The sequence below is a fragment of the Oratosquilla oratoria genome, chromosome 31 (genome assembly GCF_046742065.1).
Source record: "Oratosquilla oratoria isolate Oo_2021 chromosome 31, ASM4674206v1, whole genome shotgun sequence".
Classification (NCBI taxonomy): Eukaryota; Metazoa; Arthropoda; class Malacostraca; order Stomatopoda; family Squillidae; genus Oratosquilla; species Oratosquilla oratoria.
This window is the reverse complement of record NC_134807.1, coordinates 45092153-45114520: the sequence shown is the minus strand read 5'-3', so window position 1 is coordinate 45114520 and position 22368 is coordinate 45092153. Positions and strand designations below refer to the sequence as shown.

Sequence of the window (22368 nt, the reverse complement as noted above, 5' to 3'; positions counted from 1 at the left end):
TGTTGTGATTTCTGTAGGTAACACTCTTCGTTGGAGTGAGTTGTTGTTTGGTGTAGGTTGCAGTATTTGTTTGGATGTGTTGGTGTAGGTAGGAGTGGGTGTTTAAAGGGGGGTGGAACTTGTTTGTTTTGATTCTGAACTTGACACTGAGCATTCGTATGCGAGGTAGTAGCATGCACTGAGCAAGGGATGGGGTGGTGTTGTACCTGCGGGTGTTGTTTTTGCTGTGTCCAACACTGGGCATCGGTGTGGGAAATGGTTCCATGAACTGAGCGTGGCGTGGTGCCTGTGTTTGTATTTGTTGTTTTTGTATGCAGTCTTTTGTGTTGTGACTGGTTGATGAATGGTAGGAGCACCACTTAGAAGGTTGTCCTTGATTGGTGGGAGGGGGCTGCTGTGAGTGAAGGCTATTTAGTCTGGGGAGATGGTTGGGGGTGTCTAAAGATACATTGCAAGCATTCATGATATCTAAGATATAGGTATAAGCTAGAGGGTTTCTAGTGTCTAGTTCCCTTTTGGAGGCTTCCTTTAAACACTTTGGAGGGAGTTGGGAGAGAGAGGAAGCTATCTCAAGGAATGTTAGTAGGTGTTTTGTTGGCATTACATTTTGACCAAATTGGTCAGTGTGGGTCCAAGGAGAGTTATTCTCTAGGTCCTCTCTGACCTCTTTAATTCCGTTTGCTACGAAATCCATAATGTTCGTAACGGAATGTGGTTGGACTCTAGTGTTATTGAGGAAAGTGATAAGGAAGGATATATTATTTGCTTGTTTATTGTGAAAGACCTTAAGAAGGTGGCGTTTATATTCCTGATATGTGATTCCACATGCAACTAAGCTGTCTAGCATCCTTGCCTTTGAACAGCAAATGTCAGATGGGTCTATTTTCTGACGGCACAAATTTATTTGATCTGTCTCAGAGTATTGTGTGTTCTTTGAGAAGAACAGGTCACATGCTGTCAAGAAGTCTGTAATGGATAGTCCACTATCCTGGGAAAAGGTTGGGATTTCTGTGAGGGGGGTTATGGTTTGATAGTTGTTAATTATTGTTGGTTGAGGTTGTGGGTAAGGATAATATTGTGGGTTTGGAGGAAGGTTAGGTGGTGGTTGGTGGTATGGTGTGGAGTGGGTTTGACCAGATGGGGTATGGGGGGAAGGAAAGGGGAAGTTTTGGTACTGCTGCTGAATGGGAGGGGGGTTATTATGTGTTGGGATATGGGGGTTGGATGGATTATGGTTTATAGGAGGTTTTGTTTGCATATTTGGTTGGATGGGAGGAATGGGTGGTTGTGGTTGTGAGGGGTGAAAGGGGTCTACTTGAGGAGGCTGGTTGAAAGGTATGATATTAGGAGGAGTAATATGAGGATTTGGTTGGGTGGGTTGTTGTGGTTGAGAGGGGTTGGAGGGGTCTACTTGAGGAGGTTGGTTGAAAAAAGGTAGGACATCGTTCTCATAAAGAGGGTCTATTGGGGTATCTGCATTAGGATTAGTTTTGTCAGGATTATTTAACTGGTCATTGGTTAACTGTTTAGAGGTATTGTTAACCTGTGGATATAGGTAAAAATGGTCTGGTTTGTCATTGTCAATTAAGTCTACTGTGTGTATTTCCTCTTTGTCACTGGATATGTCCTGTCGTTGTTTTTCTTCTCTAGATCTTGACAAGACGCTATGTATCCTTTGTAAAACTTTACTTCTGGTGCCAGTGGCCATGTTGCCAAGTCATGTATTAGTTAATAGTTAGTATGTATTAGTTAATAGTTAGGTTTGATTTGTAATCTAAGAAAAAAAGGACTGTTAAAATATGAATAATATAGGTATATAGTAACTAAGGGTAATATGTTATGCTTAGATAAGGGAGGGGGGGATATGGGATGTCAACATTTATATATGGGTTACATATAAGAACATATAATTATAAATGGTAAAAAAGGTAAAAATATTGTAATAATAATAATGGTTAAATATAGTGCACGTTATAGTATAATAATCGCTGGTTAACAGTAGTAATTATGAAGGGTAAGTTACATTTATAAAAATGTCTAAGTTCTATGTAAAATATAAATGGAGTTTAGACAAGAATTACTTAACTGTAAGAATACATATAAATGTGATATTATGTAATAGTCAAATCTAGTAAAGTTATTGGATATCTATAAATATGAAATTGTATTAGGAATATGTGAAATTGGTATTTGATAAGTTGTAGTGGTTGAAAATTAGAATTTACAAAATGCTTGAAGCATGTTATCTTCTTTCAGCCAAATAATGTTATGACTGTTTGGTGAGTGACATTGAGTGCAAGATATTAGATACAATGGATAATATTTAAAGCAAAAATAAAGGTATATAGTGTAAACACAAATTATGTCACTGGAAAAAAAATGCAAATGAACATAATAGTATGTATGCAAAACAGTGGAATAGTCTTACTTGGAATATTATTTGTTAATTGGACACTGCACTCGTAAAATGTAGACAGGTTTGTAGTTATCGCCAGGTGGGGCTGTAACTAGGCGTAGACTTCTTTGTAGTTACGCGTTGAGAGAGGCGTGCGTCACCATAGTAATAGTACGTCACCATAGTAATAGTACGTCATCATAGTAATAGGGTACTGGGTTGAGTGGTGTGTGTAGGTTTACCTCTAGATGAGGGGAGCGCCTCGTTGATATTCTCGTAAAAAAAGGAGAAGCAGTATCAGTGATTCTGGAATGGATAGGTAAGGTAATAGTAGTAATGATACTATTACGTATTTGAAAAAGGTAGTGGTTGGGTTACCTTATTTAGAGGAGGGTAGTTATTGTCGAGTCGGCGGCGATAACGTAGGTGTGCAGGGTGTGGTTTTGCTGCCACCAGGTGGTGAGAAATTTTCACCACCGCTTCTTTTGGAGGAACACAATTGGTGCAGAGGGGTGCGCAGGATGAGTCCTTGATAGTCTTTTTTTCTGGTAGTTAGTTTGTTTCTTTGGAGACGTGGGCGCGGTCACCGCTTGCCAACAGTAATATGTATCGTTCACTAGGTACGGGGTACTGGTTTGTGTAAACTCGTATTAAGTTTATACCCCTTTATTCAAAGCCTTCAGGTTTCACAGTTATGGTATATACACTGTCAACTGTTAAACAGAACGATACAATATCGGTTACATAGATAACTGTTTATCACACCTCTTGTTGCACAACACCCGTCATCGTCCCAACTGGTGCTCTCGGCCACCTACCCTGGTGGTCATTGGCCGGAAGTGACAATCTCAGCACTTTCTTGTGTTGGGTTTAGTCTTTAGATTTATATTAATTTCGAGAAGGTCTGTTGTCTCACATGGGTGGTGCAACTGCATTGATTATGTATTGTTGTCTATTATCATACATGTTAATTATATATCCAGGGGAGGATCGTTAGTATACGTAATATCGTATGTCAGTACTGGGTGGCTACTAGATTGATCGCGTGTGTTTGGTGGTCGACGGTGTTGTCGCGAAGCCAAAGGATTGACTCAGCGATTTATGGGTTCCACTGAGCCTCGTGATGTTTGACTCAGCGATTAATGCCCGAGGTGGACAGTGAGTTAAGGAGAGGGTTATATGACTGGGGTTATATTACTTGTCGTGTATATGAGCCGTATACAGGTACGACTACAATAAATATAATCAAGATGGCAACATTGGTATCATCGAGTACCCACTTGCTCCTCATGCCGCCTACATAGGCATCACTGATGGAAGTGGTTAAACATTTCCAATTCCTGACCCACCACCCTTGCATTTACCTCTTGCACCACCCCATCCATGTATAAGTTGAACAGCCAGGATGACATAACACATCCCTGACTTAGTCCCACCTTTACCTCGAACCATTCACTCTCTCCATTTCTAATCCTGACACTTGCTCTACTACTCTCGTAAATACTCTTGACAGCTCCTAAAAGCTTTCCTCCTATCCCATATATCAGCAAAACCTCCCACAGTGCCTTCCTGTCTACCCTGTCATAAGCCTTTTCCAGATCCATAAAAGCCCAAAAAACATCCTTACCTTTTCCTATAGCTTTCTCACATATATGTCGTACCACAAAAATCTGATCTATGCAACCTCCACCTGTCCTAAATCCACACTGCTCCTCGCCAATCACTCCCCCTGTTCCTCTCCTAATCCTCTCAATCAAGATCCTCCCATAAGCCTTCCCAACTACACTTAACAAGCTAATCCCTCTGAAACTACTACACTCACACTTGTCCCCTTTTCCCTTGTAAAGTGGAACTATGCAGGAACTCCTCCAGTCCTCCGGCACTCTACCCTCTCTCCAGCAAACATTAAATAACCTCACCAGCCAGTCCACTATCACTGTGCCTCCTTTTATTTTAGACATTCTGCATGGCATCCATCCAGACTAGGTGCCTTACCTGCTCTCATCATCTTAACAACTGCCTTGACTTCATCCTTCCTTATTTCTCCTCCATTTTCCTCACTCATCACGGTCATTTTCTTAGCACTTCCCACTGCAGCTATCTTTCCCTCCCTATCCTCCTTCACATTTAGCAACTCCCTAAAATACTCTGCCCATAATACACAAAATACACAATTATAGTACCGTATTTTTCGGACCATAAGGCGCGGGCAAAATCCTTAAAATCGGCCAAAATCGGGTGGTACGCCTTATGTGTGGCTTCAGTGCAAAAAAATGCCTCGGACAGTGACGAATTATTTTGACACGTTTCGTAGCTAGCCTGCCGACGGTGACAGTGCATAGGCCCAGCAAAAGTTACAACCAAATTATAACCAAGATGCATGTATCTTGACAAAAAAATTGCAAAAACTTTGACAGTTTTTGAGTCCATGCCACTGCATTTATTCGCTATCATGGCTATGATATGATAGCATCCACAACACAGACAGCCATTTTGCATTGGTCTAGTCTCACTCCACTCAGACTGTAGTCATTTAGGTATTTTTTTTTAGTTTCGACCATGGGCGCTATATGGCAATATAAAATTAATTATTAATTTTGTAGATTAAACGTATCAACGTAATATGCAATTTTGTGGGCGGAAATGAAAAAAAAAATACCTTGCTATAAGCAAATATGCTAATGAACGAAGTCGGTAGCATAGGATCGGGACGCCAACGTCTCTCACGACGACGACAACGAGGACGAGCCGGATGGCATTTAATTTGCAGGTAATGATTTATTAAACACAGGTTAGGTTAGGTCAGACGAATTTATCACACCTTTCATTTCTTCGAAGTTGGCATCTATCATAAACATGGCGTACCATTCGTCCGACACAACTTCGTTACTTACGACATCAGTTTTCGCACCTTTTTTTTTTATTTCCGCTCACAAAATTGCATATTAAGTTGATACATTATAATTTACAAAAAATTAATAATTAATTTTCTATTGCTCTATTGCGCCCATGGTTGAAACTAAAAATTACCTTCATTTGTAATCTTGTGTTTTTAAGTAAATAGAGAATTCCGGGAATAAAACTGCTAATGTTGGTTTTATTCCCCACAATTCCCGTAACGTGTTTATGTTGTTTTTTAGGGGTATTGGCAGGGCAGACCAAAATAGAAATATATATCATTTTATTTTTGTAATTTTGCTAAATCCCAACTGTCATGCCCTAAGCTCAGTTTTTGTGTGTTACATCAAACTCTAAAACAGAGTTTGAGTAATTCATACAATCCAGTCTCAGAGAAGAATCGCCCCTTTATAGATACATCCAACACGCCAGGATAAAGAAAGAAGATATAAAAAATCACTGAAATATTTACTAACACAACTAGTGAGAATATCTCTTACTTACAAGTACCGATAATGCGCAGAGGTCGAGTGCGGAGGGAGCAGCGTGGGTGACCTCACCCCCTGATTTATACCCCAACCGCACAACACAAGTGCTATTGCCCAATGCCAACTTATCTTAATATACATTTCCTATCCCTATCCACCCAACTCCACACATCCATTACTTCCTTTATTTATGCATGGAGAGGGTTCACAATAATTCCCTAGCTTATACCTTAACCTACAAGACAATGAGGTAGAAAGGAGGGGAGGCACTACTTCGCCTTCTTCTCGATTCACGCGCCCCTTGACCTCAGCTAGCGGGCGGCGTTGGCTTCGTATCACTCCGCCGCTTGCCTACGAGAGCTTTCGCGCGCGTTCCAGGTCAACGGCCTTAGCGGACAAGGAGTCATTGTTCATTCTCACACAAAGGGGTAGCATAACACAGTGTAATTATGCTCAAGGAATAAATATGTCACATCACGAGTATGAACCCAGTGTGACGTGACATACACCCCCTTCACCAAAAAAAAATGTTCAAACCTGCGAAGCGAGGGTTGAACATTTTGTGTCTGGGCGTGATAGGGCATCAGCGATCATGTTACTCTTCCCTGAAATATGTTTAAGATTTAAATCGTGACCCTGGAGTGCTAGTGCCCACCGAGCCAACCTATCACTCTTAGTCTTCCCTTCTATAATGTACTTAAGAGGATTATGATCACTAAGGACTATTACCTTACCATCTAAAAACACCTGGAATTTCTTTAGCGCTAACACGAGGCTGAGGGCCTCCTTCTCAATTGTGGAATACCTAGTCTGATAATCCTTGAGGACTTGAGACATAAAAGAAATAGGTCGCATGGAACCATCCCTTTCCTGAGCCAACATGGCACCTACAGCCACTTGGCTTGCATCGCATAAGATGAAAAAGGTCTTACTATAGTCTTGCACTCATCAATAGCTGCATTTGCGCCTTCATTCCACCTGAAAGGGTTACAAGAGAGCATGCGGGTCAAGGGAGCGGTCACATCAGCGAGGTTTGGACAATACCTTCTATAGTAGTTCACCATACCCAAGAATCTTCGGATCCCCTTCTTCGTCTTTGGGACCTGGAACTCTGCAATGTCCTTCACCTTAGCTTCCACTGGTGAGATGCAATTCTGGCCAACTTGGTGGCCCAAGTACTCAATGGTACTCCTGCCAAAGGAGCTCTTTTTCAAATTTACGGTGAGATGGGCTTGGGCCAACCTGCCAAGCAACTCCTTTAGCCTGTGAAGGTGATCCTCCCAACTGTCAGAGAAAACTACGATGTCATCTGAGTAAGCCTTGACACCGGGTAACCCCTCAACTATCCAATTGACCAGGCGCTGGAAGGATGCTCTGCTATTCCTCATTCCAAAGGGGGTAACTTTATATTGAAAGTGCCCTTGTGGAGTAACAAATGCGGAGACCTCCGATGCTCTACTTGTAAGGGGGATTTGGTGATATCCCTTCATTAGATCCAGCTTGGACAGGAACCTAGCTGCTGCAACCTCCTCAATGAGGTCATCAATTCGTGGAAGGGGGTAGGGGTCTGCCTTGGTCACAGCATTCAGACGGCGGTAGTCAAGACACAATCTCCACTCACCTCCGGGTTTCGGAACCAACACAGCAGGCGAAGCCCAGGGGCTCGTGCTTGGTTCCACCAACCCTTGTTCCATGAGCTGCCTGACTTCCTCCTCCATGATTCGCTTCTTCTGGGGTGACAGTCTATACGGGGCTTGCCTCATGGGTTTCGCTCCATCTTCTAGGACGACGTCGTGGTGTATCGCCTGGGTAACGGTGGGGTATGGGGAAAACACATTGGCATTCTCGCGTAGCAGCGCTCTGACCTCTTCCCGCATTTCTCCCTCTAGTGAGGATAAGGACTTCTCCTCCGCCTCACTAGTGTTTGATCTGTCCAAATCATAAAACAGATTTAGGTTATCAATGTCTGAATCCAGGCTTCCATCATCTCGTCCCATCTCGATTACCCCAATTGCACCCTCTTCTACCATTCCCCTGAACTCTTTAAGGAGGTTAATATGTACTTGTTGGACCCCAGACTTTCTCATTGGATTTATTAAGACATAATTATGGCCCCCTTTCCTTTCAAGTACCTTGAATGGTCCCTCATATTTTGGATGTAATGATCTTTGAGGGGATAGTACAAGCACATAATCCCCTGCCTTGAATTCCCTCTTAACAGCTTTCCTATCATAGTATTCCTTATAATTCCCCTGAGCATTTTCAAGGTTCCTTTTGGCTATTTGTCTAATTTTCCTCAGTTTTTCAAAATTTGCACCCACTAAATTAGCGTATTTGACATCTCTGAAACCCTAGACAAAAGTTGTTCATACAGGGCAGCGAGGGGCTCCCTCGGGGCCCTACCGAACATTAAGTAGAAAGGGGAAATCCCTAGTCCCTCATGTGTGGTTATTCTGGATGCATACAATAAAAGGTCGATACCCTCATCCCAGTCCTTCTCAAATTCCAAGATGAAGGCTCGGATCATACGTTTCAAGGTTCCATGGAACCTTTCAAGGCTCCCCTGACTTTGGGGATGATACGCTGAAGCGACTACATGCTTTATATTGAAGTTCTCCAGAGCACCCTTAAAAATCCCACTTAGAAAATTTGTGCCTCTATCACTTTGAACCTCCCTAGGCATACCCATTTTACTAAAATAAGACATTAGGGCCTTCGTTATTGTCTTGGCCTTAATATTTGACAAAGGGATCGCTTCAGCGTATCGAGTAGCTATGCACATGATGGTGAGGAGGTACTGTTTCCCCGACTTGGTCTTTGGGAGGGGACCTACACAATCGACAACCACCTTGGAGAAAGGTTCCTCAATGACTGGTACTTGGCACATAGGAACCTTTCTCGGAGTATCATTGGGTTTCCCCGTTACTTGGCACACCGCACATTGATTGATTAGTTCCTTGATATCCTCTGACATCCGAGGCCAGAAGAAGTGCGCCGATATGGCCTGTTTGGTTTTTGAGATCCCAAGATGGGCGCATGTGAGTTCATGTGCGATCTCAACTATCTTCCTTCTCATCGCCCGCGGCACTACAATTTGTAATATATTATCCCCTCCTACCTTATCAGGGGTCCTGTGTCTTCTCAGGATCACGCCGTTTTCAACGATGAATGCTCCCCTGCCATTCTTCTCCTCCTTTTCCACACTTCGGCGTATATCTTCTAACCCAGGATCTTCATGTTGGAGTCGGATGAGTTCTTCCTTGCCCATGGCCATCCCATGGATAACTTCCTCGGCCAAGGGTTCCTCTCCCTGGCCTTCCGCTCCTTCCTCATTCGTTGTCAGTCTTACTTCTCTCCTCCTGTGTTGGGATTCTTCTGAGGATGCGTCTTCATGGATATGGTCGAGCAGGGGGTCTAGGTCCAATTCCCCTCGTTGCTCCTCCTCTCGCGCCTTCTTGGCTTGGCTCGGCTCCTGGTGATGAGGGCCACAGGATCTGCCATATCAGCTCTGCTGCCGTCATTCTGGGTGTGCGTCAGTTCGGGTAGGGGTCTATCTACAGTCTTGAGTCGAATAGGGACCGGTTTGCCTATGTCATTTCCTAGTAGTACATCTATTCCCTTCACGGGGATTTCTGCTACTCCTACCTCTACATCTGCTGTCTGACCTTCTAACTCCAATGACATTCTAACTAAGGGCGATGATTTTGTCACTCCTCCTGCTAGTACCATAGAGAATTGACCTATACTCTCCCCTTCTAGATCCGGTATCAAGTTTGGCCTTATGATGGTGCGGGCTGCCCCTGTATCCCGAAGAGCCTTCACAGCGATCTTCTTCTCACTCCTTCCTATTCCTATGTTAGCATCCTTCACATAGGGCAACCACTCCGGGCTTACTTCCCTGCTGCTTGTCTCGTCTATTCTACCCTTTCCTATGGGGTTATATGCTACCTTCCCCTCGGTCCTTTCACCATTCTGCCCTGGTTTCTGGTCTTGTGTATCCTCGCTGTATTTCACCATGGGGCAACTCTCCATCCCTTGATCCAGCTCCTCATGAGGGGGGCACCCTTTTCCCTTTTCCGGGCGTAACTCTCTTTCCTGTACACAGAAAATCCCTTGTTTGGACTGCTTCTCTCCCATCTCTTGCCTGTAGGTTTGCTCAGACCACCTAGCAAAGCATTCCTGTAATCTGTGCCCGTACCTTCCACACCTGGGACACCTTTGTGTCTTCCTCCAATTATGTCCTACCTGAGGTCTAGCATACCTTTGGCTCGGAACCGCATTCGCGCCTCTATATTGTCGAGTGGTACTTCCTTTTTGACCCTGACTTTCGTTAACCCGCAACGAGAAATTCTCAGCAAGCCTAGCCGCATCCATTAAGGTATCACATTTCTGCGTGGTGACATGCAGTCTGGCTTCATTGCTTAGCATGTTTATGAATTGTTCTTTGACAAATACTTCTAATACATCCTCAGCACTGACCGCATTTTCAGCACGCATCCATCTCGCGAGATCGCCCTTTAGTTTCCTGGCCATGGCGACGTAGCCCCTGCTGACATCCTTTTCCTCTTCCCTAAACTTCTTCCTGAAGTACTCCAGGGTAACCTCATATACCTTTGATATTTCATCTTTAATCTGACTATAATTATAGACTCCCTCCCCGTCAAACATATTATACACTGCTAATGCCCTAGGGGGGTGGTTTGATCTTATCATGACTGGCCAAATGTTCCTTCTCCATCCTAATTGTTTAGCCAGGCCTTCAAATGACGAAAAAAACAAATCTGGGTCCTCTTCATTAAATTTAGCTATAATGTGAGAAGCTTTAATGATATTGTCGATGTCATTTCCCCCACTACAGGTCCCCGCTTGTTGGTGAGTGTGATGTCCTGTTCCACACCCACTCGTGTCCCCCCATGTCTCCAGTCCTCTCCTAGGATAATATTCGTTCCCCGATTCTACTCTGGGATCCCTACCTATCCTAAACCTGTCCATATCGTCTATCATGTCGTAGTAGTTTCCCCTCTCTTGTGGGAACCGTTCATAACCAATCCTATCTGACTCCATACTATATCTTCTTCCCATTTTTGGGGTCTCCCTACCTTCCTCTATAATAGTGTCTACCTGTTTCTTGTGGTGTGTCCGGCCTTTGTCTGTATGTATATTCCCTTTCCTTACTGACTAGTCTACCCCCTGATCTAACCTCACTTTTTCTATCTTCTATGTCATAATTTCTGGATTGGGGAACTTCCCCATAATAATGAATTTCTGTCTCTTGCATCCTACGTATGTTCCCTTCTACTTCACCCTCACTAAAATTGCTCCTTGCGTTATAATACCTAATGCTGTCATTTTCGTCTTCCCCCAGTTCGAAGTATCTCTCGCTCCTTAGCCTCCTACTTTGTTCGAATTCTATATCACCAGTGTGAGGGCTCCCTCTCCTGCTTTCTATGTCACTTTCCCCTTCTCTCACCTGTGGGAATCCTTCAAAACTAGGGCTACTCCTAGAACTAGCTGGGGTGTTTGGGTGAGACATCGTATAAAAGAAAGAAAACAACTACAATACCATAGGTAACGCGTTGCTGAAATGTAAACAATGAAGCCAATCTGCTTGCGTTTGTATGATCGATCACGGTTTTGATCGCTTGGCGGCTTGCGTTTTTACTTGAAAATAATTTCTTAATGCTTTTGCATACACTAATTCCTCTATCTGGCGGCGGAGTGTATCCCGGTCATGAGGCCCCCATTTATGTCATGCCCTAAGCTCAGTTTTTGTGTGTTACATCAAACTCTAAAACAGAGTTTGAGTAATTCATACAATCCAGAGTCTCAGAGAAGAATCGCCCCTTTATAGATACATCCAACACGCCAGGATAAAGAAAGAAGATATACAAAATCACTGAAATATTTACTAACACAACTAGTGAGAATATCTCTTACTTACAAGTACCGACAATGCGCAGAGGTCGAGTGCGGAGGGAGCAGCGTGGGTGACCTCACCCCCTGATTTATACCCCAACCACACAACACAAGTGCTATTGCCCAATGCCAACTTATCTTAATATACATTTCCTATCCCTATCCACCCAACTCCACACATCCATTACTTCCTTTATTTATGCATGGAGAGGGTTCACAATAATTCCCTAGCTTATACCTTAACCTACAAGACAATGAGGTAGAAAGGAGGGGAGGCACTACTTCGCCTTCTTCTCGATTCACGCGCCCCTTGACCTCAGCTAGCGGGCGGCGTTGGCTTCGTATCACTCCGCCGCTTGCCTACGAGAGCTTTCGCGCGCGTTCCAGGTCAATGGCCTTAGCGGACAAGGAGTCATTGTTCATTCTCACACAAAGGGGTAGCATAACACAGTGTAATTATGCTCAAGGAATAAATATGTCACATCACGAGTATGAACCCAGTGTGACGTGACACCAACCGATTTTTCTCATTCAACAACGAAAATGTTCAGTTCTGAATGCACTCACATATGCATGATTATCCGATGACGAGACCAGGTGCGCCTTATGTAAGGACGGGGAATAGCAAATTACGGGTGCACCTTATGGTCCGAAAAATACGGTAATATACTTTATACTTTTATGTAAGGGGAAAACAAATATCTCTTGATCTAACTATATACACTCACAATACTCACAATTATATGGTGCTTACATGTACACTATATTGCTCGGTCACCACCACTTGGTGACCCCACTGAGCAAATGAGAAGAAATGACCAGGCAAGACAAAAGCAAATTGTACATAATATATTTCACCTACGCAATAGTGTAATTACAGAAGTGTGGAAAAGAATTATTACAATATATAGCATGCCCTAATACATAAACACACATAATTACATGACATATAAGGACTATACATAGGAATATATACACAAAACAATACAAGAAAAATAATTACTGCATACAGTTACAAGAAACATACATAAGAAATGTACACAAACATAAGGAATATGCAAAAGAACTAGTGCCAGTTAACATGAGATAAAAAGATGGCAATTGCCAAATGTCCGGGACATAACATGAAAGGTAACGTAATACAAATCAATACACTCGGTAGATAAACAAGATATACATATCATACAAACAATACACTTAATAGAGAAACAAGATACAAAATACAGGTCAAGACAAGCATGAACAATAACATATGCAATGCACACATACAATTATGAAGACATAGGATCCCTTGAGTTGAGATTAATTGTGAGGGGTAGATATAGAAGAGAGTTTGTACAGGAGCCTTGGTGTTGAGTAAATGCAGGAATAGGCACTCTTGTCACCTTAAGTCTGTCAACATGCACCAATTTGCTCAGTCCCTGGGAAGGATAAAAAACCCTGAATTTATTTGAATGCAACTTCCCAGTAACTAACAATTGACCTGTAAATTTACAATTAAGTTTTGATTGGCAGTCAGACATGCTCTTATACACATGATCACCAATACTGATGTTAACAGACTTAGCCTGGATATGCTGGTGTTTCAGCATCTTGGCTTTGGAGACTGTAGCACAGAAGCTTCAATGATAGCCGAATCCTGGAAAGCATCAACGTCAACTACTTCATAGGAGCCTAAGTGACTGCTAGGAGAATGACAGGAGCACCCATGACATATAACATAACTGTGGTAACATGATCCTCACGAATAGTGGAGAGTCCCTTCCAAAGCAAAGCGACGAACACAAACAGGCTGAGATAAAACATCAGACCCAGTCGGAGTGCCTGAAATATGCACCGGAACTCAAACTGCACTTGAAGGTCCAATACAATGCTCTCCTATAACAACAGTAGCACAAGAAAAAATAGGAGAGTTAAAGCGAGGAGTTCCTTTCAAAGGCAACTGTATGACCAGATCATGTACAGGAGGGGAGTCACAAATGGAAACTGGTCTATCTGTTGCAAGAGTAACAAAATTACAGAAAGTCACTACACGGTAACTAGGAGATATATCAATGCCATGTGCCATAAGAGCATTGATGCCCAAGAGGCAATCACACATAAGAGTAATACCAACTACAACAACAAAAGTGACGAGGGAAAACTGTAGCATGTGAAAAAAACCTTAAGGGAATGCAAACAGACCCAAGAATAGGCAAGGGGGAAACTTGTACAGAATGCAAACTGTTATTAAAAGTAGATAAAGGGAGGTTGTACAAATCCCAGATACCATAATAAACTTTTCTACTTATTAGACTACATTCTGCACCAGTATCTACAATGACTGAAATAGGTGTATTCTCAGTAAGAAATTGGAAGGTGAGTAACTGAGAACACTCAGCAGCCACCAAGGGAATGATCTGTGACCTAACACTACTGGTCAAACCTTTGGGTTGTGAAATGGGCACATGTGAAAATGGGACGAAGATTGTCTAGGTTGATGAGAGGTCTCACTCTAAGTTTCAAAACCTTGAAACACTGATCAGTCGATTTGTGTACATGACACTTACAATGAAAACAGAAATCACTGGAATGACCTGACTTGTTACAATAGGTACATGTGAGTACATGAGGGGTAAATGTATAGGAATGGGAGCTGTGAGTAGGAACTGAAGACCGAGGGGGTGGGGGAGAACTAGGAACATTGGCATGTTGCTGAGCATTGCTAATACACAAGGAACCCTAAGTTTACATAAAATCCTTGTTGCAAAAGATAGTAGGGTCTCATCTGTCTTATAGCTGAGAGAAGAGGCAGCTGTCCTCACAAAAGGTGCTAAGAAAATTATGTATAAAAGAAACTTCAAAATAAGGCGGAACCTGTCTAAAGGGATAGTGCCATGATCAACCCACTCTGAATGGGAGAGAGAATCTAAGGCTTCAACTACAATTTTACTGGCCTGGGCCTGAGCATGTGTATAGTCAAGAGTGCCTAATCTGGATGTAAGAACATCAGCCAGCTTAAAACACCATTGAAAGGAATTGCCTTCGGGATATCAGAAGAAATTTTAAGGAAATTTGACTCGAATAGATTATAATTGTAATCCAAAGACTGGTCGAGACATGAAGCAGATAAAATCTCAGAAATCAGTGAATGGCACAAGCTGTGACCTCACAAAAGCAATTTTCTCAGACCCCATTGAAACATTAGTGTTTATAATACAATCTTTGCACTGGTGAATAAGATCACTAGATTTATATTGGGGATCACCCAAAAAATTATGAACAGAAGGGTACTGATGTAATAATGTGAAAGTATGAGCCATTGTAGCAGATGGATTTGGGGAATGAAGGATGGTACCTTCTCTTTAGACATATTAAAAGATAACCCACCTCATAGTAACATCAAAGTCAAAACAAAGAAAATACAGTTAATAATGGTGAACTCAATGAATCACACCTTGAATCAAAAGTATGGCCAGAAAGAATGTAAACAATATTCTTTCTGATACACAAAGCAAATGTTATTAATACAACTATTCACAATTTAGGCACATAAATACACTACTGTATGAATCACAATTTCAATATTCACAATGAAAGAATTGTAGAAAATAAAATTTCTAATAAAGAAAAACATGACCAACATGAAGTGACGTCACAATGGAAACAAAGCTACCAAGACAACACACCTGGCCAGAAATGTAATTATATTAATTCACTATAACCAGAATATAATATGGCATTGCATGCAGAAACAATAAAAAAAAAACCATATAAGCCTGAGTACAATGAAAAACACTAAAAAGGGCCAGTCACTGGAGAAAGCAGCGAATGCAATGGAAGAATTAACTGACAAAATATATAATATAATTAAATCATCAATTAAAGAAGGAAAAGTACCATTGGACTGGAAAAAAGCAAACATTGTACCAATTTATAAGGGAGGTGATAAGGAAGATCCATCTAACTACAGACCGGTCTCACTAACAAGCACAATAGCAAAAATTTGTGAAAGAGTGATCAAAAACAGATGGGTTAAGTACCTGGAAGAAAAATCTATACTGAACCCAAATCAATTTGGATTTAGACAAGGGAGATCCTGTACAACAAATATGATTTGCTTTTACTCAAGATTAGTAGACATAATACAAGAAAGAGATGGATGGGCAGACTGTGCTTTTCTGGACCTGCAAAAGGCATTCGATAAGGTACCTCATAGGAAACTAATAAATAAGATAGAGTCAAAAGGTGGCATCAGAGGAAAATTATTGGAATGGATGAAAGACTTTCTGATTGGGAGGAAAATGAGAGTTGTAATTAGAGAAAAATTCTCCAACTGGGAAGAAGTAAAAAGCGGGGTCCCGCAAGGATCAGTACTGGCCCCGATCATGTTCGCTGTATACATTAATGACATGAATGAAGGCGTGGAGTGCTATATAAATTTTTTTGCAGATGATGCAAAATTACTTAAGGTAAAAACGGAAGAGGACTGCAACTCATTGCAACAAGATCTGGACACAATATGGAATTGGACTCAAAAGTGGGAAGTAAAATTCAATATTAAGAAATGCAGCATAATGGAATTTGGCAAGAGTATAAATAGAATATCAAAAGATTACAGAGTTGGGGAAGAAAAAATAAATAAAACAAACTATGAAAAAGATCTTGGAGTGATGATTGGAAAGGACATGAAACCAGATAAGCATATAAACAAGATGTTCGGAGAAACCTACAACTTATTGAGAGCAATCAAAGTGGCATTTACCTATATAGACGAAGAAATGATAAGGAAAATACTTACTACACTAATAAGACCAAAACTCGAGTATGCAGCATCACTTTGGACACCCAGTACCAAAAAGAATATTAAGAAACTAGAAAGATTACAAAGAGCGACAACAAAACTAGCACCGACACTCGCCGCACTAACATATGAGCAAAGACTATCCAAATTGAACCTACCAACTCTGGAACAAAGAAGAGAAAGAGGAGATTTGCTAACTATCTACAGAATAATGAAAGGAATGGAAGTTTTAGACAGGAACGACCTATTAATGTGGGACAACGGTAAAACAAGAGGACACAGAAAAAAATTGAAAAAGGATAGTTATAGAAAAAACTTGAAAAGGAACAGTTTCCCACACAGAGCGATAAATATATGGAACAAATTAGACAACAAAACAGTATGTGCTAACACTATACAAGATTTTAAGATAAAACTTGATGCGGAGAGATACAAAGACGGGTCACCACGAGCATAGCTCCCCTCCCGTATATTACAACTAGGTAAATACTGTCCGATAGGATTGCGTAGAGATTCAGGAATCCTATCCCATCGGGGCTATATGCAGATGATGCACTCTGTAACAAGAGGTGACCCATTGATGAATGGAGATGGATATGATAGAAAGTTCATAGAGCCGATGCACTGTTAAAATGAAAACCACAAGGGACTATAAAAAAAAAAAAAAAAAAAAAAAAAAATCGGTGCATCCAAAGAAAATTGTTCCTGCACTAAGTACGCAAAATTTTGTTTCTATTCATTAGTATGAATTGGTCCAATGGCACTGAATAAAATCTCCTGGGTGACCTGGCTGCAAAAGAAAGGGAGAGAAAACAAACACACAGCACCATGAAATGGGCTAACCAGAGTTCTTGAATGTACAAAGTTTAATGTAGTGTTTCGAAATAAGAAATCACAAAAGAAACTTTTTCAATATTGTTTTATGCTGCCACCAATTGTACAAGTGTAGCTAATGAAAGAATACTAACAATATAAAATATTGTACCACACAAAAAGCTACTAAGAAAAATTGAAATAATAGGTGTACAAGGAAAGTTATTGAAATGTTTGGAAGATTTCTTGAATGGGAGAAAAATGAGGGTGGTGCTTAGAGACAAAACCTCACCTTGGGAAGAAATGATAAGTGGAGTCCTACAAGGTTCTGTATTAGCTCCAATAATGTTTGCCATATATATAAATGGTATGGATGAAGGTGTAGAATGTTATATGAACTTCGTTGCAGATGACACAAAACTACTAAAAAAAAGTACAGAAAAAGACTGAATCACTACAGAGAGACCTGGACAAAGTCTGGGAATGGAACCAAAAGTGGAAAGTGAACTTCAACATCAAGAAATGTATAATGGAGTTTGGAAAAAGGTAAAAATAGAATATCAGGACAATATAAAATTGGTACAAAGGAAATAAAAAATGTTAGCTCAGAAAAGGACCTAGGAGTAATTATGAACAAAGACACCAGACAAGCATATTAATAAAATAGAGAAACCGCGGGACTGCTCGGACAGACAGTCTAGGGAACGACAACAACAACAATAGAGAAACCTACAATTTACTAAAATCAATAAAGGTGGCCATTAACTACTTGGATGAGGTAATGGTAAAGAAAATATTAGTCACACTGATAAGACCAAGATAGGAGTATGCTGCGACACCCAGCACAAAAAAGAATATAAAGAAATTAGAAAGAATCCAGAGAGAAATGACAAAGATGGCACCAACACTTTCTAAATTGACATATGAACAGAGATTGTCCAAACTGGAACTAACAACCCTGGAACAAAGAAGAGAAAGAGGAGATCTATTGGCCATTTACAGAATCATGAAAGGCATGGAAGTCCTTGACAGAGAAGATTTATTAAAGTGGGATAAAAGAAAAACAAGAGGGCATGAAAAGAAACTCAAAAAGGATAGTTATAGAAGAGATCTGAAAAGAATAGTTTTCCACACAGAGTGATGGATGTCTGGAACAAATTGGACAAGGCAACAGTGTTTGCCAATACCATACAAGAATGTAAGAACAAACTAGATGCTGAAAGATATAAAGATGGGTCACACACCCAAATCACAATCTAAGCTTTTCAAAACAGACCACCAATATCATTATTCCACAACACTCCTAACATCAGCCTCCCACAGAAAAATATTTCCCATAAGAACTGAGAGCCACACTAGTACATTTGGGATCAGGACTCGATCCAGCAACAAGATTGTATAATAGCACAGAATAGGGCTTGTCACAGAACAAACTACCCCAGATGCAACCATCACGGAGAAGATGCTGAGCACCTTATCTTAAACTGCATTCACTAACTATTTCTAGATGATAACACAATATTTCTTCCTTGAGTGACCTATGAGCTTGTCCAGTGGCTATTGCTGGTTACTTGGGAGACCTTGGATCTCAGAGATGTCTGGGGGCAACAGATTGATTGATTGAATGACTGTTGGCAACATGATCAGCCATGAGAGTGCACACCAAAGACAAGTATAGACATATGTTCAGTTTACTAATATTTTTGCTCTGGAACTGAGCAGGTGGATTTGCACCATCACCACAGCCAGATAGAACAAGCAAATTTTAAGTATCCACAACTACTATGTGTTTCTGTAAATGCACAGGTGTCTGTACATTTCTTGCAGTTAGTATGCATTGCCTTTACACTTTATGCTTGGGAAAGTTAAACATTGATTACATTTTTTATTCTTTGCAGGATGGTGATACAATGAACCAGTCCTGTATTTCCAGAGCAAGTGACTGGTATAAGGTGTCAGAGATGGCAGATGGATTGCAAGATGAAGATGCTGAGGATAAGAGAAGTAACTTTGATCAGGAGAGGCCTGTAAATACATCTGTCATGCAGCAGTCTTGCTTGTCAAACTCATGTTCTGCAGTCACCCACAGCACATCAACAGATGAAATTAATGAGACGGTCAAACGTAATATGCAAGTTATCCTTCAAGAGCTTACTTGCCAAATAACTTCACTGAAACAACAATTGGAAAGTAAAACTACTAGTTCAGCTTGTAGCTGCCATAATCTCAGCAGTGGTAATGTTAGTGGTGCTGAATATAAATCGGAAGTACCAGGCAGTGGAAAAGAGCAGGAAGGTAAAGACAAACAACAAGGAGTGGAAAAGGAATCTAAAACTTGTATTCCTAAAAGTAATGCCAGTGAACCACAAGTGGCTGCAGCAGACCAGCAGATGCTATATGGAAGTACATTCCTTCCAGCCCAGCGCACAGCTCCAGTTTTTCTCCCTGACAATATCAAAGTTAAAATGGGAACTGGAATATTTAAGAACACCTTGCCACAACAGCAGCAGCATGAAGGGGGACAAGGTGTGAGGGTGAAAACTGTCCTCCCGTCTGCACCTCCCCTGCCATCAAACGTGTGTGCTGCTCAAGGCCAAGATTCAGAGTACCCAAAAATTATCCCAGGTGTCACTGGCACTGCTATGTCTGCATCATTGAAAGTTACTTCACAACCAACTATTACCTCTGCCCCAAGTGCTCTGCTGGCTACTGATGGGGCAGAAAATATGAAGTCTTCAACACTTCCCCCTCCATTGCTTCCAGAGACAACACCAACAGCAAGACAAGCAGCAGTGTTACGTCATCTGCAGCCTCAGCCTCAGACAGCACACCCATCTGGCCCTGAGTCTGATGATGAAGATTTTCATAGTACTGGAGAATCTGCTGATGTTCCTGTCAGTAGCAATGGACCTGATAGGACTACTGGGTAAGATATATGTTTTTGCAAGATGTAGTCATTAATATTACATAGATAATACTGGAAGCCAAGGCTTGTATCCATCCATCACCCATTTCTTTTCCCTATTATCTTAGCACCATTATACATATACCAAGGGCTTTTTCCCCATTACAAGGGAGGTAGCCAAAGTCAAAAGGTATAAATTTACTCCCACCCATTTCATCCCCACACTCCAGTCCAATTCATCACCCCTCCCTCCCTTTTTCTTGGCTCCTCCTGGATGACTGGTCATTCCTGCATCTCGCCCATTGGCCTAGGTTAGAAACAATGTAGCAAGACACAGGACATCCATGCCAAGGCTGCTAAATAATCGGTGACCCCCCCCCCCTCTCCATCCCCTCATGCATAGAAAGAGGAGACGGAGAGAAATCCCTTTTGGCTGCGTCAATATATCATTCACACATAACCACTCCCTAACCACTCCACATCCACCACCCACTCACACCACCCACTCACATCCATGCATCACAGTATCATCCATACACAACCATTCTCCACTTGACCCTATCTTCTGTCCTCTCCCTTCCTCAACAGACATCCCCCCTCTTTCTCAATGCCCTTTTTACCCTGTCCAACCATCTCATCCTTGGTCGCTCCCTCTTGTTCACTCCATCCACCTCTGCTTACCACACTTCTTTTACTAATCTTTCTTCACTTACTCTTTCAATGTGTCCAGTACTACCTTTGAAATATCATAGGCATACATAAACCAAATTGATTTTTCCTTACCACCTAAAGAGGGTTGGGTAAATCAAAATCCACACCACAACACCCATCCTACACCTATTCAAAAACCCATTCATTGTCTCTCCCTCCATAGGTTCTCATGGATGAAGGCATCATAGATCATGTCTTCTTGCACTGCTTCTGAACCAAGCAGTAGACGGAAGACAGGGATAACCTTTCATCCATGAGAAGCTGTGAAGGGAGGTACAATGAATAGATTTTTGGATGGGTGTAAGGATGGGTTATCCATGAGGAGCTAAGATGAAAGGGAAACAAATAGGTGACAGATGGGAGTGGGATGGGTGGGGTGGATCATGCTTTGGTCGACTCCTGTATAAAGATGAAGAAGCCTTTGGTATATAGATATCATATCAATGATTTTGACAAATTAAATGATTTTGAGTAGAGAGATCTCCAGATACTACAAGTGATTATAAAATTATCTATATACCAAAAAGCTTCTTCCCACCTTATAAAGGAGGCAGCCAGCAATGGCATGCACCCACCCCCAGGCCATCATGTAACAATCAATTATGTAATGGTATATCCATAAAAAGATATTGGTGTTCATGGGTTAATTGTTGATAGTTTTTCATGCTATACTTGGCAGTGTGCCTGTGATGTATCAAATGCAGAATATTATAATTCATTCTTTGTGATTATATTTCCTCAAATTTCAGAGAGCCTATGCAGTGCCCTATGTGTTCTCTCACATTTCCGCGTAATGCGTTGCTTCTTCTAGAACAACACATTGGTTCCCATCTTGAATTTGTTTGCCCATTGTGCTCACTTGCCTTTCAACGAAGTAGTCAAAAACAGTAAGTATGATGTAATATACATTGTGAGATTTAAGATGTTGAATTAATGTATTTTACACTCTTGACATTTTAACATTTTTTGTCAACAGTGTAAAATATTAAGTGTGAGAAATAGGCATCTGGGAATGGATACAAAGAGGAGATTGTATCTCTGAAGGCCAAAGAGTTCAAGATGTGATGAGTATTGTTTGTCCTACAATAATTAATAATTTTTTAATTGAATCATGGTTGCAGTAATGAAAATAGAAAAATTAAATCATACTCTATATTTTCTCTCTTTACATTTCATATTCTATATTTTTTCCCATTACATTTAATTTTATCTTATTTTACCTCTCACCATACATTTATTCGCTGTTCAAGAGGTAAATGCAAAGGTAATGGACAAAGGACTTGAGATAGTTAAAGAAAATGGAGAAAAGTTGGAGGCGAGCCAGTTGTCATGTGCAGACGGCACTGCACTTGTGACAGGGTCAGAGAGGGTTAAGAGAATTAGTGATGGAGTTTGGGAAGGTATGCAATAGGAGAAAATTGAAGGTAAATGTAGATAAAAGCAAGGTGATGAGACACGA

General features: G+C 41.2%; 1 protein-coding gene across 4 annotated transcripts in view; it reads left to right on the top strand.

Moving 5' to 3' along the window:
* LOC143041536 (uncharacterized) overlaps window positions 1–22368 on the top strand; it is a 127189-nt gene that overhangs the window by 96439 nt on the left and 8382 nt on the right. For all 4 annotated transcript variants that reach the window (XM_076213524.1, XM_076213526.1, XM_076213525.1 and 1 more), the window contains 2 exons: window positions 19192–20219; window positions 21659–21796. In XM_076213524.1, the coding sequence (XP_076069639.1) occupies window positions 19192–20219; window positions 21659–21796 (1166 nt within the window). The remainder of the gene's footprint in view (window positions 1–19191; window positions 20220–21658; window positions 21797–22368) is intronic.